The 15579-nt window shown below is 45.3% G+C and overlaps 1 protein-coding gene across 1 annotated transcript in view; it reads left to right on the top strand.

Moving 5' to 3' along the window:
* Positions 1 to 15413, top strand: part of LOC311025250 (cell adhesion molecule DSCAML1-like) — a 51083-nt gene extending 35670 nt beyond the window's left edge. Inside the window, exons 12-33 of the mRNA XM_084028088.1 lie at positions 286 to 485; positions 845 to 941; positions 1117 to 1245; positions 1333 to 1500; positions 1614 to 1684; positions 2435 to 2675; positions 3675 to 3821; positions 4555 to 4710; positions 6600 to 6739; positions 8786 to 8939; positions 9518 to 9635; positions 9740 to 9903; positions 10006 to 10104; positions 10424 to 10612; positions 11166 to 11453; positions 11553 to 11708; positions 11850 to 11880; positions 11980 to 12098; positions 12216 to 12368; positions 12562 to 12762; positions 13085 to 13396; positions 13709 to 15413. Coding sequence (XP_083884214.1) covers positions 286 to 485; positions 845 to 941; positions 1117 to 1245; positions 1333 to 1500; positions 1614 to 1684; positions 2435 to 2675; positions 3675 to 3821; positions 4555 to 4710; positions 6600 to 6739; positions 8786 to 8939; positions 9518 to 9635; positions 9740 to 9903; positions 10006 to 10104; positions 10424 to 10612; positions 11166 to 11453; positions 11553 to 11708; positions 11850 to 11880; positions 11980 to 12098; positions 12216 to 12368; positions 12562 to 12762; positions 13085 to 13396; positions 13709 to 14142 — 3767 coding nt within the window. The 3' untranslated portion in view covers positions 14143 to 15413. The remainder of the gene's footprint in view (positions 1 to 285; positions 486 to 844; positions 942 to 1116; positions 1246 to 1332; positions 1501 to 1613; positions 1685 to 2434; positions 2676 to 3674; positions 3822 to 4554; positions 4711 to 6599; positions 6740 to 8785; positions 8940 to 9517; positions 9636 to 9739; positions 9904 to 10005; positions 10105 to 10423; positions 10613 to 11165; positions 11454 to 11552; positions 11709 to 11849; positions 11881 to 11979; positions 12099 to 12215; positions 12369 to 12561; positions 12763 to 13084; positions 13397 to 13708) is intronic.
* The last annotated feature ends 166 nt before the right edge of the window (positions 15414 to 15579 follow it).

Below are 15579 nucleotides of genomic sequence, written 5' to 3'. Positions count from 1 at the left end.
ATGAAAACAAAACCGCAGGAACCGCTTCAATCAATAATCTATGTCTGAGGAAAGGAGGTGGAAAAGAATCAGGAGTAGGAGAAGAGGGCTGATAGGGAGGAGGTAGAGTAAGAGGGCCAGCGGGGCTTGAAGCGTGAAATGAAAATGGAAAAAGACAGCAGAAATAGAGATGTCTATACATCTGTAATATATCCTCGGCTTCCAATACCACATCCCTGCTCCCTTGTCTCATTACTCCATTTTATACCGTTCGTCACACTGACATTTGTCTGCGATTCTGCTCAGTTCCTGCCATGATCACCAGCCACCCCAACACCACCATGGCGAGGAAGGGCCAGACCAAGGAGCTGAACTGTACAGCACGGGGCGAGCAGCCCATCATCATCCGCTGGGAGAGAGGGGACACCGTCATCGATGCGGAGAGAAACCCCCGTTACTCCATAACCATCAACAAGAAGGGGGACGAAGTCATCTCTACACTAAAGGTCAAATACAGAATACAGCAACCAGCAGACCTTGACCAAAACTGAGAGGGATTGTTTGATGCTGAGGAGAATATGCAGCAAATGGAATAATGGAATGGAAATTAATTATTTGGTCATTTCATCTTCAACTCTTTTTTTCCCCTGTAAAATAAATTCTCCCAGTATTGTCAGACTTTCCCTTTCCTTTTTCCTGTGAAAAAAGAAGTGCACATTTTTCAAAACCAGGCCATATAAAGCAGTTCAAGTCACTAATGCTACGTAATGTCTCTCAGCTGTGGACATTTGCATTATTGCGTTAGAGAGGAGAAGATGGATCTGGCACTTTGTAACCATTTTTCTGTTTGTGTTGATGCTCACAGCTGAACCCAGCTGAGCGAGGAGATTCAGTCTTCTTCTCTTGCCACGCCATCAACTCCTATGGAGAGGGTCGAGGGCTCATCCAACTCACTGTGCAAGGTATCTCTAACACACACAGTACACATCTCACAACCGTCTCTAACCTACTAAAACATACACAGTACGTGAGGATATTTAAACAGTCCAGGGAGAAAATGTCATAGAATCAGATCTCCAACACTTAGTTAAATATTGCAGGTCAAAATCCCTCACCTCCTCTCTCTCCCACATACAGAACCCCCAGATCCCCCCGAACTGGAAGTGAGGGAGGTGAAGGACAGAAGCATGAACCTGCGCTGGATCCAACGGTTCGATGGGAATAGCATCATCACCAGCTATGACATCGAATACAAGAACAAATCAGGTAGGTGTGCGACATTTCAACATGTATGTGAGAATTCTATTTAAAGATGCACGTCTGAAAAATCTCCAATCTTTTTGTATCTGACAGACTCCTGGGATCACATGTACACAACTAGGAACATCTCACCCACCAACAACCAGGCCAACATTGTAGAGTTGCACCCAGCTTGTGTTTATAGCATCCGCATGTACTCCTACAACAAGATAGGCCGCAGCCTTCCCAGCAAAGAGCTGACAATCAGTACAGAGGAAGCACGTAAGTTATTGTTTTCTCCTATAGAAATCACAGGTTTTTTCTTTCTTATTTTCTCTTGTTTGGAAAATTATTGACAGTCACCTTTTTTTTTTTTTTACATCTTCCATCAACAGCACCTGATGGGCCACCGATGGAAGTAATCCTCACACCGATGACATCTCAGAGCATACGGGTTACATGGAGGGTAAAACTACATCTATGCATATTATTATACATACCTGTTAATACTGGCCAGTAAACTGAATGTTACATTTTATTTTATTTTTAGGTTTAGGCATGCCTTAACATTTAATTTATTAATACACTACATTGTGACAAGCTTGGGTCTGTGCGTGAGTGTGCGTCTCCGTGTCTGTCCCTGCCTCACAGCAAACTACATAACAGGTGGCCTGATCTGGCTGCATGCCCAAGGACCTCTCATGGTTGCGGTGTCTCGCACTTTCTCTATACACCTTTTATTACTTGTTTTATACTGGCACTGCTCCTCACTCACTTCCCTTAACCTGCCCCTGCCGTTAGGGGCCGCTAGTGATAACACAGCCAAGTGCATCGCCGACCTGCAGCCGCTGCTCTGCGTCCACAGACACAGTAACTTGTGTCTTTTTGTTGGGCATTAACTTCATGTGTAAAGCCTAAATAAATGCTGGAGACCTGAGCAGAGCTGTGCAGACATATGCATAGATTCAAATAAGAGCGTATCTGTTGTGAGACGTGGAAGGGAAAATTCTCATCCAATACACTTGTGGTCTAGATGGGGGGGTTAACCAATTGTGGGTTGCGTTCAATCAATCACTCAATTACAGCACTGGTTGTTGTAGACACACCTGGCGGAGATCTGCACAACTTACTGCCAAATTCTGAAACAATTCACCAGTGATTGTAGTAAGTTTGACATGCACATTAATATTAACCACTTTAACCACGTTTCTTTCAGGCTCCTAAGAAGGAGCTGCAGAACGGGGTGATCCGAGGCTACCAGATCGGTTACAGAGAGAACGGCCCGGGCAGCAATGGCCAGTACAGCATAGTGGAGATGAAAGCTACAGGGGACAGTGAAGTGTATACCCTGGACAACCTAAAGAAATATGCCCAGTACGGGGTAGTGGTCCAGGCCTTCAACAGAGCCGGGACGGGTCCATCCAGTACTGAGATCAACGCTACGACATTGGAAGATGGTAGGAGACAGGAGAGAGAAGGATGGGTGAAAATGTAGATCTCGAGATGAAGGAAAAGGAGCGTAGACTGAGAGTGGGCTGTGAGAGTGTGTGTAGGAGGGAGCGTGGGAGGACATGAGGGAGAGCATGGAGAGGCAGAAATGAAAAGATCCCAAAAGCATATCTCTTTGATTTGTCAAAAATAATAGAAATATAGTCAAATGCAGCAACAGCATGGCACACATATCTATACTGTATTTATATAAAAACACCAAACATGTAGAAATGAATTTGCAGCACATCCCCCATTCTTCTTTCGACTTTAATTAGCACCCTCATTAGGCTGGTGGAGAGCAAGAGACGAACAAGGAGCCCCATTACTCTCTAAATGTCGGCCCACTCTGCCTCTCCTTTTTTTTTATCTTCCTCTCCCTCCCATTGGTTCCCTTCTCTTTCTCCTCATCCTCCCTCTATTTTCCCTCTATTTCTTATAGATTCTTATAGATTCAGATCATGGTAACAATAATTGTGATGATAATTGTCCAGATAATCTGAAGCTGCTCCTGCAGCCGCAATTACCTTAAAGACGAACATTGTCTTCTTTCAGATTTTATCCTCCACCTCTCAGCTCACCCCACCCTCCTCATCTGCATTTTAACCCCTTAAGGTGTAGCTGTTTTACTATTAACTCGGCTCTTTTTCAGTGCTCTTCTTCCCCGCCACGACCCCCCTTTACACCCCCTCTCCTTCTCCTCTCTGTGCTCTAAAAGCTAGCAATGAACAAGGAGCCATTGAGAGCTAATTTGAGCTGATTTGACTGATTTGTGTTCTGCAGAGATTGCCTGTGGGTTGTTGGTGTTGAGTAGTCATTAATTATCTGTGCTTCAGCCAGCATGCTAAATCAGTCAGGTCTTCTTAGCAACAGCCATAACCAAGGATTTTGACAAGTAGAAACCATTAAAACAACCTTGAAATGTATTTGAACCATGCAGCACTAATACTCGCCCCTGTTGTCTCCAGTGCCCAGCGAGCCTCCGCAGAACGTGCGAGCCATCTCTGTGACGTCGGACGAGGCCGTTATCACGTGGGCAGAGCCTCCACGGCTGACGCTGCACGGTGTGCTGAAAGGCTACCGGGTGGTGTTTTGGTCCCTCTTCCCTGACGGAGGTGGGTGCTGTGGGGGCCAGGCCCAGTGGCCAATGCAGAGTAATTATCACCTATCTCATTCTTAACTTCAACCCCACCGTCCCACCCACCTGTCTCTCTGTCAGTGTTGTGAGTCACAATGTGTGAACGTTTTTCCGCACCTTTCTCATGAAGCACTTCCCGTTCCTGTGTGTCTTTGGGTTTGCGAGTCGGCCCTTGTTTCTTGGTGAATCCTGACAGAATGCAATAACCATATTTGATTGTGTTTGTGCTCCTTTGTCACTTCTACCCTGAGAATTAATCCCAAGAATTCATTTTATATACAACCAATTTGCATTTGTGAATATGTTTTGTGGGAAGTGACGTCCAGATAATGGCAAGAAAATGTAGCTCAGGTAACCACTAATTCAACATAGCTTTACATGGCAAATTGTTTTTAGTTTGCTGCCATATTAATTCTGTGAACCTTTAACCTTAACAAACTGTTTTCGTAGCCTATAAATTGTCTGTTGGACACAAATCAGAAATTTGTGTTTCTCTTTTTTAAAGTTTTTTGCTCTGAATAACCAACCATCCACCTCAACGTCCTCCTTACTCCTGCTGCCTTGTAATGCAGGCAGTCGTCACATTTCCTCCAAACATATTTAGGAAAGCATGTTAGTAGTATATAAATGTGTTTTGTAGAAGATTGTTTTTCTGTCCACCAGATAACCAACAGTACTCTCAAACAGTTTTCCTGTGCTGTTCTGCTTAGAATGGGGAGAGATGCAGAATATCACCACCACACGTGAGCAGGTGGAGTTGCGAGGGCTGGAGAAGTTCACCAACTACAGTGTTCAGGTGCTGGCCTACACACAGGCTGGAGACGGGGTCCGCAGCAATGTCCTCTACATCCAAACCCGCGAGGACCGTGAGTAGACACACTCAAAGAAAGCATTTAACATTTTTGTTCATGTATTAAGTTGCGGTTCCAAATTAAGGTTGAAGATTGAACTATTCTTAAACTTAAAAGTTATTTCAATCATCATAAACATACAGGTCCATACAGGAAATTTGACCTCTGAAATGATCCCATCCTTAGCATTTAGGAGCAGAAGGTTGCTGTAAAGCATACAGGGAGCAACTTGGGTTCAGTGTCTCTATGTCCTACGCCTGCAGTGTGCGGGCTGAAGGGGGGAGAGATGGGAGGGGGATATATAAAAGAGTGCTGGGCTGTATCTCAAAACCATGACAAAAGCTCATTTATGCTGGCAAGCTCCATTAGCAGTGCTAATGAGAATTAAGAGGCTTTGGGCCCACGGCTCAGGGCTGAGGGAGGGCAGGCGGGAGACACGGGGGGGGGGGGGGGGGGCATATACCATCCAGGAGTCAGCCATCAGCCTGGGCCTGCATCCTTTCCACCAACCCTCCCTTGCCATAGGCATAAGGATTAACTCCTTTTGGATTAGAGAGAATTAATTTTATGCTTACACCATTGGAGGCGGGATTACAGTCGGATCCATGTCTCTTTAGAGGAGGGGGAGGGGCCTGTGGGTTGAAGATGGAAAGATAGAAAGGTGACCACACATCTTGTTCTTGGCTGACAAAACAAATAAACCATCCCAAAAAAATGTAATAGGATGTCCTCGCCAAGAATGTATTTTTCTCCGCCAATTTAAATTAGACTTTCTGTATTAGCATTGTGTTTGTATTTAGTTGAGTGTTTTAGTCCTTTACTGTGACACATCATCCTCTGATTGGCACAGTCCTGCATAATATATTCATGGCGGTGGGGATGTTCAATGAGCCTCGCTTCCTTGTCATCGTCTGTGCAGCAGACTGTCTGTATTTCTGTCCAGAGTCCTGGGCAGATTTTGGGCACCAGATGGGAATTAACTCCCCCCCCCCCCCCCCCCCCTCCCACTGCCACTCCTACTTTAACACAGAGGTCCAGTTATGATAATGATGACTGCCTCCTCCGCCCCTCCCCAACACCACTACCACCATCATCACTCCCCGAGGAACTGCACCTATCATTCTCACCATTCTTTGGTCCCCGCCTCCCTCTTTCAAAACCACCCTCGCTACATCTATCCTTTTTGAGATTTTATCCCTGCTCATGTAATGTGCAAAATGAAGCAGTCCGGGTGCATGGGCTGGTTGAATGATTGGATCAGGGGGCCTCACATAAAAGAAAAAGAGGAATTGGGGGTTGGTTTTAGAGAGCCGGGTCTTACAATGCGGTAGTCAACTTCTGTAGACCCCAGATGAGGCCCACTGTCAAGTGCAAGTCATATTTATGGTGGGGATTTAATAGGCTTGACACTGTGAACCCCATACAGTAAGACCAACGTGACAAAAGCATTATTGTTCAGCCCTCAGTATCCTGTGTCCTGATGTGTTTGTTTTTTTTTGTAAAGTGTGCAGTGATTTGAAACCCTTCTTGTGCCGTTATATGGCAATGAGAGTATTAAGTGGTGTCCAGTGTCGAGCTTAAGTGGCTAGCAAGGGATCAGACACTAGAGTCTAATCTGTTTGTGGGTTTGAGAGTTAAGAGAATGCTGGGTGTCAGAGAGTCAGAACTGCTGACCAATGTCTGAATGAACATATGTCACCGCCGTCCACCCAAAGAGAGTTCTTCCAAGTGCTAGAGCGGCTTAGTGCAGGATAAGACTAGCAATCTGCAAACAAGCCTGCTCACTTAAGTAAGGCATCCACCAGCATGTGAACGCATTCACACACACACACACACACACACACACACACACACACACACATGCACATTTCCTCTTTGCTGATGTTCTCATGTGTTTTCTATAGTTCCTGGTCCACCGGCTGGCATCAAGGCGGTCCCCTCCTCTCCCAATAGTGTGGTTGTGTCCTGGTTGCCTCCTCATAAACCAAACGGTGTCATCCGCAAGTACACCATCTACTGCTCCAGTCCGGGGTCCGGCCAGCCGGTAAGTCCTTCCTCAGTGGGTGTGACTCGTAGAAAAGGTTCCAGGTGATTGAGAAGCAGGGAATTTGTGAACTTGATATAAATCTTCCAATTGAAGTAATGAATTTGTAACCACTATTATTAATTGAACCTGCATGTACGTGGTGTGTGTGTGTGTGTGTGTGTGTGTGTGTGTGTGTGTGTGTGTGTGCATCCTTGCGTGTCTCTCTTTCACCGTGTTTGCACCATCGCTTTATTTCCTGCCCTCCCAGATGAACAGATGAGGTTGTCTTGGCAACGTGATGAGACGTAGATATGCAAATGAAGCAGAGAACAAGCTCACACATGCACACTGCCGCATCAGAGACACACACACACACAGAGACCTCAGATTTGAACATTTTCTATTTATACACGCATGTGCGGTGTTTCAGTTGTGGTTAGATCATGTGCACACAAACACCAGCGCACAGCGAAATCTGATATCAGGATAGAATCTCACTTTCTTATTATTCACAAATACTCCTCCCTCTCTGTGCATGAGTGCCATGTAAATGAGCACGGACAGGGAGGAGAGAGGGAGGGGGAAAGGAGGTTGAGAGAGAGAAAGAGAAACACCATTAGAGGTAGGGAGAGACCGAGGGGGAAATGAGAGAAAACGGGGGAGATGAGGAGAGAGGGAGAGGCTGGAAGAAGGAAAGGAGCAGAGGAGGGTATCAGTCACATCGAGATGAGAGTGCTTTTGTCCGTCTTTTCATTATCTCCCTGTATCACTCCCTGGATCACCACAACACTGCCGCTATGCTGAAGGAATGTTGGAACACATCCCCTACACACACACACATCCTCCCTCCCTCCCTCTGTCCCTCCATCCTCGCTCTGCGCTGAGCTAGACAGAGGGGGATAGACGGAAAGAGGGAAAAGCAAATGGTGAAGGAACTGAAGATGAACACTGAGAAATGAACAGATTAAAGAGAGAGAACAGAGGATCGACTTGAGAGAGAACATTGTTTTAGTGCGCGTGTTAGCGTGTGTGTGTGTGTGTGTGTGTGTGTGTGTGTGTGTTTGTTCCTGCAGGTTTATGTGTGAATATGTTCGCAAAGCTGTGTTTGTAGGAAAAATCTCAACATGAACACATCATTTAATCCAGCACCACGGCCTACGATTTTTAACTCAGTTGACATACCCCCCCAAAAAACAAATAATATGAAAAGGGAATTTAATTTATTTACTCAACATTTTTTAATTAATTAATGCTAAATGGTTACACAGACTGTTAAAATTCTCAAAGCAATGAAAGGCAAATACTACATTCATTTATTCTGTGTAGCACAGCACTAAATGTGTCCAAAAGGCCACGACGGACTCAAAAGGTTTACTTGTGTGCAAAAGGTAAATAAATTCAACGTTTGATTTGCTGTCTTCAAACTTCAATTTATTGTTGATTCAGTCAAAACAGTCTGAAATTCTGAGGATTAATGTTTCTTTCCTGCTATAGACAGAGTCCATAGAGAGGTCATTCATGGCAATTCATGAGGAAAATGAATACACATCAGTTACACGTATGTTTAAGGTCAACCAAAGACAGCAAAAATGTATTTTGACAAGTCAAAAAAAATGTAGAATCCAAAAAGCACTTGGGAATATTCAGTATAAAAATAGATAAAATAATGGATTCCTGTTAATATAACATAGAGGAATCTCTCATGCAATAAACACTCTATTTCCTCCATTTCTGTGTTCACGTTCTATGTGAAACTCAGTAAATTGAAGCACCCATCCTACACAATAGTCATTCATATAATTGTATCTCGAAGGAGGCAAGCTGTGCTGATATGTGATCTAGAGTTTAAAATGACAAGTTGAAATGTCGACTCTGTCAAAGAATGTTCACTTCTTTTTTTCCCCAACATAAAATGAGTCTTAAAATGACTCTTGGCATTCAATACCCATTTGAGATGTACTTATAAGCTGTAACACATCTTTGATCTGAGAGCGGCCACCGAGCCCGTCGTATCACTGTCTCATCATACTTTTCTAACTCGACGTTGCGTGCCCTCTGTCCCAGGCACCCAGTGAGTACGAGGCCAACCCAGAGATGCTCTTCTACCGCATCACGCACCTTACCCGTGGTAAACAATACCACATCTGGTCTGCAGCCGTGACAACTGCTGGCCGAGGCAACATCAGCTCAAAGGTCACAGTGGAGCCTGCTGGGAAAGGTAGGTCCTCCAGGCGAGCCTGTAGTGGAGGAGAAGGGTAAAGAGATTTCTGTAAAGGTTATGAGGGAGAGCGCTCTAAAGATGGCTATGAAACGGCAACATTATCTCCCGTACACAGATCACTTTCATCACTCTCTCTCCTCTCGTGGTCCTGCTCTCTCTCCCTGTTATTGATTGACAGCCGTAGTATTGATTGAGTAGTGGCTATGTTGCAAGAAACGCTGTTGTTAATTATGTGGTGATGAACAGGGCCTATCCAGTAAAATGACCCTTGGGGAGAGAGGTAGCAGGCGAGAATCAATAGAGAGCAGGATCTATGGAGAAAAGATGCACTGAAACTAAGAGGTTAGAGGAGGGGTTACACTAAAACACCACGCTACTGCTTTCTATTCCCTCAGCAGTGAGTGAAGGCCTCCCTGTAGGCAAACTGGGCCACTTATTCAGCAAACAGCAGAGGCAGGCAGTTAGACATGTTTGTGAGAGAGATGCTGAAGCAGTTTTTGTTTTGTCTTGGAGTTTTATCATCCATGTGTCAGAGAGTGAGTCAAAGCTTCATCCCGTTATTTTTGTGCGTGCAGTCCCAGCTAAGATTCTGTCCTTCGGGGGCACGGTGACCACACCCTGGATGAAGGAAGTACGTCTGCCCTGCAGCTCAGTGGGAGAGCCCGCCCCCACAATTAAATGGACCAAAGACAGGTCAGAGCTCATCTGATTCCACTTATGTCAGCGACATGACTCAATCAGACAGAAATAACTTCCTGCAGGAATGGAATTAACATCTGTAACCTGTACTTTGTCAGTGAGGACTCGGCCATTCCGGTGACCGCTGACAGTCAACGGCAGATCTTATCCAACGGCACGCTGGTGCTACGCTCAGTCAAAGCTGAGGATTCTGGGTACTACACCTGCACGGCCACTAACACTCTGGGCTTCGACACTATCATAGTCAATCTGGTGGTGCAAGGTAAGAAGAAACAGGAGATGTATTTGAGTGGAACTTCAGTGGAGGAAGTGTTTTTCTTTGTGACGTTTCTGCTGCTTGTTAAGCAACTGTCTGTGTGTCCAGTTCCTCCCGATCAGCCTCGTCTGACCGTCTCCACCACCTCCACCTCCTCCATCACCCTGGCTTGGATCCCTGGGGACAACGGGGGGAGCTCCATCAGAGGTAAGACTTTCTGTGAACAGAGAAACACCTGCCCACCTTCAGCTGTCTCATGATAACATATCCTCCACCTTCTGGCTGATTTTGTGACCTGCCTTTTTAAATGTGCTTGTCCCCCTTGCTATCAGTTGTGCTAATGCTGCAAATAACAGCGTAAACAATGTTTCTGTGCAAGAAGTAGTCAAATCACAACTGATTGTAGCTTATTGTCGCCCCCTGGTGTCCAACAGATGTAGCAGCAGTGGCAAGGATTCTCCACAGTCTTTAATCTCTTGGATTTACATTAGCTCCTCTAAATGACTTGTTTTGTGTTGTTGTGCAGGATTCGTGCTGCAGTATTCTGTGGACAACACAGAGGAATGGAGGGATGTTTTCATCAGCTCCACTGAACGGTCCTTCAGGCTGGACAACCTGCGCTGTGGAACCTGGTACAAGGTCAAGTTGGCTGCCAAGAACAGCGTGGGCTCAGGGCGCATCAGTGAGATCATAGAGGCCAAGACACATGGAAGAGGTGAGGAGTGGAAGCAGAAGTGTTGTAGACATGAATTAACCAGGAGACAACATAATATAACTCAACACGGAATAAAGTTGGCTTTAGTTTGTTTCTGCTTTTGCCGTTTGCTGTTCCATCCTTAAATGTTTATTTTGCCTTGGGTATTGGATGTGTAATGCAAAATGCAAAATGCAAAATATGTTTTATGGACAGGGAATTTGTTAGCTGATTTCTTAACTCTAATTTGATTAAAAAACAGCAAAATATTGAATAAATACTACCAAAATACACAGAATAGAGTGTTGCAGTGATATAATACCAGATGAGATGCCAGTCTATTACCAATCAATTATGGGACAAGTTGGGATACTCACTTGTTCTTAATCTTTTTAAGTCACAGTCATATCATTTCAGTGATATTATATGCAATATATGTATGTGGGAAGAATCCTGTGAAATAGCACCTATAGTGACGGTAATCCCTATCAAGATCACAAATACATACAGACATCCTATATTGCTTGTTGCTATCTAACCTCCGGTTGGTTGTGTTTTTGCCTCTTCTCTACAGAACCGGTGTTCAATAAGGATCAGCCGCTGCTCACCCACATCAACTCCACTCATGCAGGGCTCAACCTGCAGGGCTGGACCAGCGGCGGTTGCCCCATCACCGACATGATGCTGGACTTTAGGCCCAAAGGTACCTGGGCCTGGCAGAGCCTCAAGGCCAACTCTACCACTCAGCTCTTCCTCAGTGAGCTGCGTGAGGCCACCTGGTACGAGCTCAAAATGAAGGCCTGCAACAGTGCTGGGTGTGGCAACCAGAGCTCCCAGTTCGCCACCACCGACTATGATGGCAGTAAGTGTGTCGTACATTTGTCCGTCGCGTTTCTGTTATCTTCACTTCTCGACGCCAAACTTGGGTATTGATTCCCCCCCTTCCTACTTCCCTCCAAAGGTACAATTCCTCCCATTAAATCAGCTCGTGGAGAAGGGGATGATGTCAAGAAGCTGTTCTCCATCGGCTCTCCCGTCATCCTGGTTACTCTCGGTGTTGCTCTGCTCTTCATTATCCGCAAGAAACGCAAAGAGAAGAGGCTTAAGCGACTTAGAGGTGAGAGAGAAAGACAACGAGAGTTCAGACAGAGAGATCAGTGTTATTGTGTGTAATGGATTAATGCAACACAGAATGACAAGTTAAAACGATTACCTTCACAGCCAGCTCTAATCTAATTAAGATATTGTCTTCTTATAGATGCTAAGAGCCTCGCCGAGATGCTCATCAGGTAAGAGGGATAGCAGGCATAGTTTGACAGGAACTTATATTCCACACCTCATAAGTGTTTGGAAAATTACATGTGTTCTTTCCATGTGTGTGTGTGCAGCAAGAACAATCGCAGTATAGACACTCCAGTGAAGGGCCCTCCTCAAGGGCCGAGGCTCCACATCGACATCCCACGAGTTCAGCTACTCATTGAGGACAAGGAAGGCATCAAACAGATAGGCATGTGGCAGCACTTGACAACAATATATACCATCGTTTGTCATTGCATCACACAGTTTTCATCAATACTACATCATTAACATTTTGTTGTATATCGTCATCGTTTGCCTACAACAGGGGAGGACAAGGCAGCCGTGCCAGTGACAGACACGGAGTTCAGCCAATCAGTGAATCCGCAGAACTTCTGTACAGGCGTGTCTTTGCACCACCAAGCCCTTATCCAGAACTCAGGGCCATTGATTGACATGTCAGACATCCGTCCAGGCACAAGTGAGTTTGTTTTTCATTTCACGGCTCTTAAAGTGACAGAACATAATATGGGTTTAGCAGGTAAATCCAGGTGAAAGCTTTGACCTCGGACTTCAGCCAGTAAAGACAGCATCTAGTCGTCTTGACAAACAATACATGAATACACAGTGTTTGTGCTACCGAGCTGGTGTCTGATCCCTGTGACCTCTCTCAGACCCCGTGTCCAGGAAAAGTATCAAATCAGCCCACAGCTCCAGAAACAGATATTCAAGCCAGTGGACACTGAGCCGACCGAGTCAGAGTCAGTCAACGGCCTCGGCACGAACTCTCACCTCCGATTGGCGGACGATGGGCTCTCACGGCATCACTGCCACTGAGAGTGACAGCTACAGCGCCAGCCTGTCGCAAGACACAGGTGGGTCAATCCCGGCCAGCACCCTGACACAATGACACTGACACTCTCATGTACTACTGCTGCTTTTATGTCATTTCCACTTTTACACCAAGCGGTTGTTTTTTTAAAAGGGCGTATATATTATAACATGCGTCCTCAAATATTGCAGCCCCTGACTGCTAACACTGTTGTAATTGTACCAGTTATGCCAAAGTAACAAGGGAGCGAAAAAGCAGATTTTTCTAAATGAAAAATAAAATCTGACTGACAGCTCAGGAAATTGTTGCCACAGTTATTATATTAAATGCATGTATTTGTATTAATATTGTGTATGTTTTTCCAGATAAGGGTCGCAACAGCATGGTGTCGACTGAGAGCGCCTCCTCCACTTACGAGGAGCTGGCGAGGGCGTACGAGCATGCCAAGCTGGAGGAGCACCTGCAGCACGCCAAGTTCACCATTACAGAGTGTTTCATCTCCGATAGCTCGTCTGACCAGATGACCACAGGTACCAACGACCCAGCAGACAGCATGACCTCCCTCAGCACGCCGTCTGAACCAGGCATCTGCCGCTTCACTGCCTCACCGCCCAAACCGCAGGACTATGACCGCGGTAAAAATGTGGCTGTGCCCATTCCCCACCGCGCTAACAAAAGTAAGTGAGAAAAGATGCAGATACCTTCTTCACGATTGAGAACTCATCTTACATCATACAGTGTCACTATGAATGATCCAAGTTGAATAAAATAACAAGAGGTCATCTTGAAATGTTCTGGCTGATATGTCCAAAGCAGTCACTCCAAGGCTTGGTTTCTCTGCACACACATGCAGACTCAAGTCAAAACCACCAAGTCATGAGTTATGATGTAGGAACAAAAGCCCAGGTCATATTTAATCGTGTTTATTTGGAAATCATTCACTTTAGCAGTAGAAATGACACACATACCTCTTCTCTCACCTCCCTCAGGTGAATTCTGCAACCTACCCCTCTACATGAAGACAGACCCATTCTTCCGTAAGCAAGGGGAGCTGCATGACCCGTGCCCAGCTGTGCCGCCAAGGGAAGCCTCAATCCGCAGCCTGACGCAGCGGGCGTATCACACCCAGGGCCGTCACAAGACTCTAGACCCTGCCAAACAGCAGGTCCTGACACTGGGCCATTCTGGGCTGAGCAGCTTGGGTGCCAGCTCAGGCACCGCCACCTTGCCCCAAAGGACTCTCACCATGCCCAGCTCCAACACTGCAGCAACAGCTTCCACTTCCAGCACGAGCAGCAACCCCACCAACAGTAACAAGGTGGGGGGCTCCAGAGACTCGCTGCTAGAGAGCAGCTCCTCTGCACTGGGGAGACTGCAGAAACAGAGTGTGGGGGCCTACTCCAAGTCATACACGCTGGTGTAGTCCGGTCTCCTGCACAGACTTGCATTGCTGTCCCACTCCTCAGCCAGCTCCTCTCTGGTGCTCTTCAGTCTGGGCCAGAAAGGGCATGCAACCATCCTTCTTTAAACCCAACTAATGGTGAAATGCCCAGCGTTCTGTCTAATTTTCCTTGGGATGGGTGTTCTCCCAGACAGAGACCCAGCTAACCCTACTTTACATGTCCACCTGGGACCCTATAAAAGAATTACTAACTCCAACTAACAGTTCCAGCCGGCTGGTGCTCAGCTCGTGCAGTACTCGCGGCACAGCGAAAAGAAAAAAAAAAGAAAAACAGGAAGCGATTCTGTGGTCATTTGGAAATATTGACTATAATTGAGGAGCTAAAAGCTCTGCGTTTATGATGATGAAGACTATGATAGCCAGTATGAAGCTGTGTGGCCATCCTGTCTCTCATATGCACACATATACTGTCCTCCATAGTTTGAGTATTATTGTCAATTTGCAGGACTTCCAGTTAAGTTCCCTATTCTTACTGTATCTTTCACCCTCTGTGTGTCTCTTAAAGTCCCAAATAGCTATTGGCAGATTTTCTCTTCATGGTGATTCTAAAAGAAAGTATTCAGGTTCACGTCCAAGAAGAATAACATTTCTATCACGTTAATATTCTCCACGCATCTCTCTCCCGCTGAACAGTGTCTAGCTTTTTAAACAAATCACGACAACCCAAATGAACCAGCTATACGTTCTCACATTACAAATAGAGAATATTTGGTATTATAAAGAATTTACATATATATTTCTATGTAGGTATATTATTGACATTTAAGTGAAATTATGACAAAGTATAAATTGTATGTACTACAATAGTGTAGTAGTATATACAGCAATTTAATGTTAATGGCAAATTTAAGAACGAGACAATCGCTCAACCCAAATTTGAAAAAAGGTTGGAAGAAAGAAAGAAAAAGTTGAGTATATATACGGGATGTTCTGTATGTTACTGTTTGTTGCTGTAGGCCGACTAAGAGAAGAGTGTTTCCTTACTGTATCAGAGTGGCCCCGTTCAAAGCTCCATGTTGTGATGGGAAAGCAGATAGGCTACTGACTTTGAGTCTCAGTTCCTGAAAAGGCAGGTCAACGAATAAAAACCTCCCTGGTTTGATTCTACTTTGCTGTGTATGTGTGTTCGGTGGAAATCCTACTATAATATTATTTTAGGCTCTTTGACTCTATTAAGCTTGTAGAGAGCCTGAGTGGTTGGTTAATACAGTGGCATTTGGAGAATAAAAGGAATCAGTATCGCAGAGGATCCACAGATCCATTTTCTGTTGCAAAATGAAAGCTTCAGTAACGCACCCTCACAACTTCCCAGCCTGCTTTGGTGTCACTCGGCCGATCTTAGCTCTTCAAAAAAAAAAACGGATAAATAGCTGAAAGAAACCCAGTCATGATGTGAAT

This window comes from Eutrigla gurnardus, assembly GCF_963514095.1.
Source record: "Eutrigla gurnardus genome assembly, chromosome: 15".
Classification (NCBI taxonomy): Eukaryota; Metazoa; Chordata; class Actinopteri; order Perciformes; family Triglidae; genus Eutrigla; species Eutrigla gurnardus.
The sequence above is the reverse complement of the archived record's forward strand: the minus strand, read 5'-3'. Positions and strand labels throughout refer to the sequence as shown.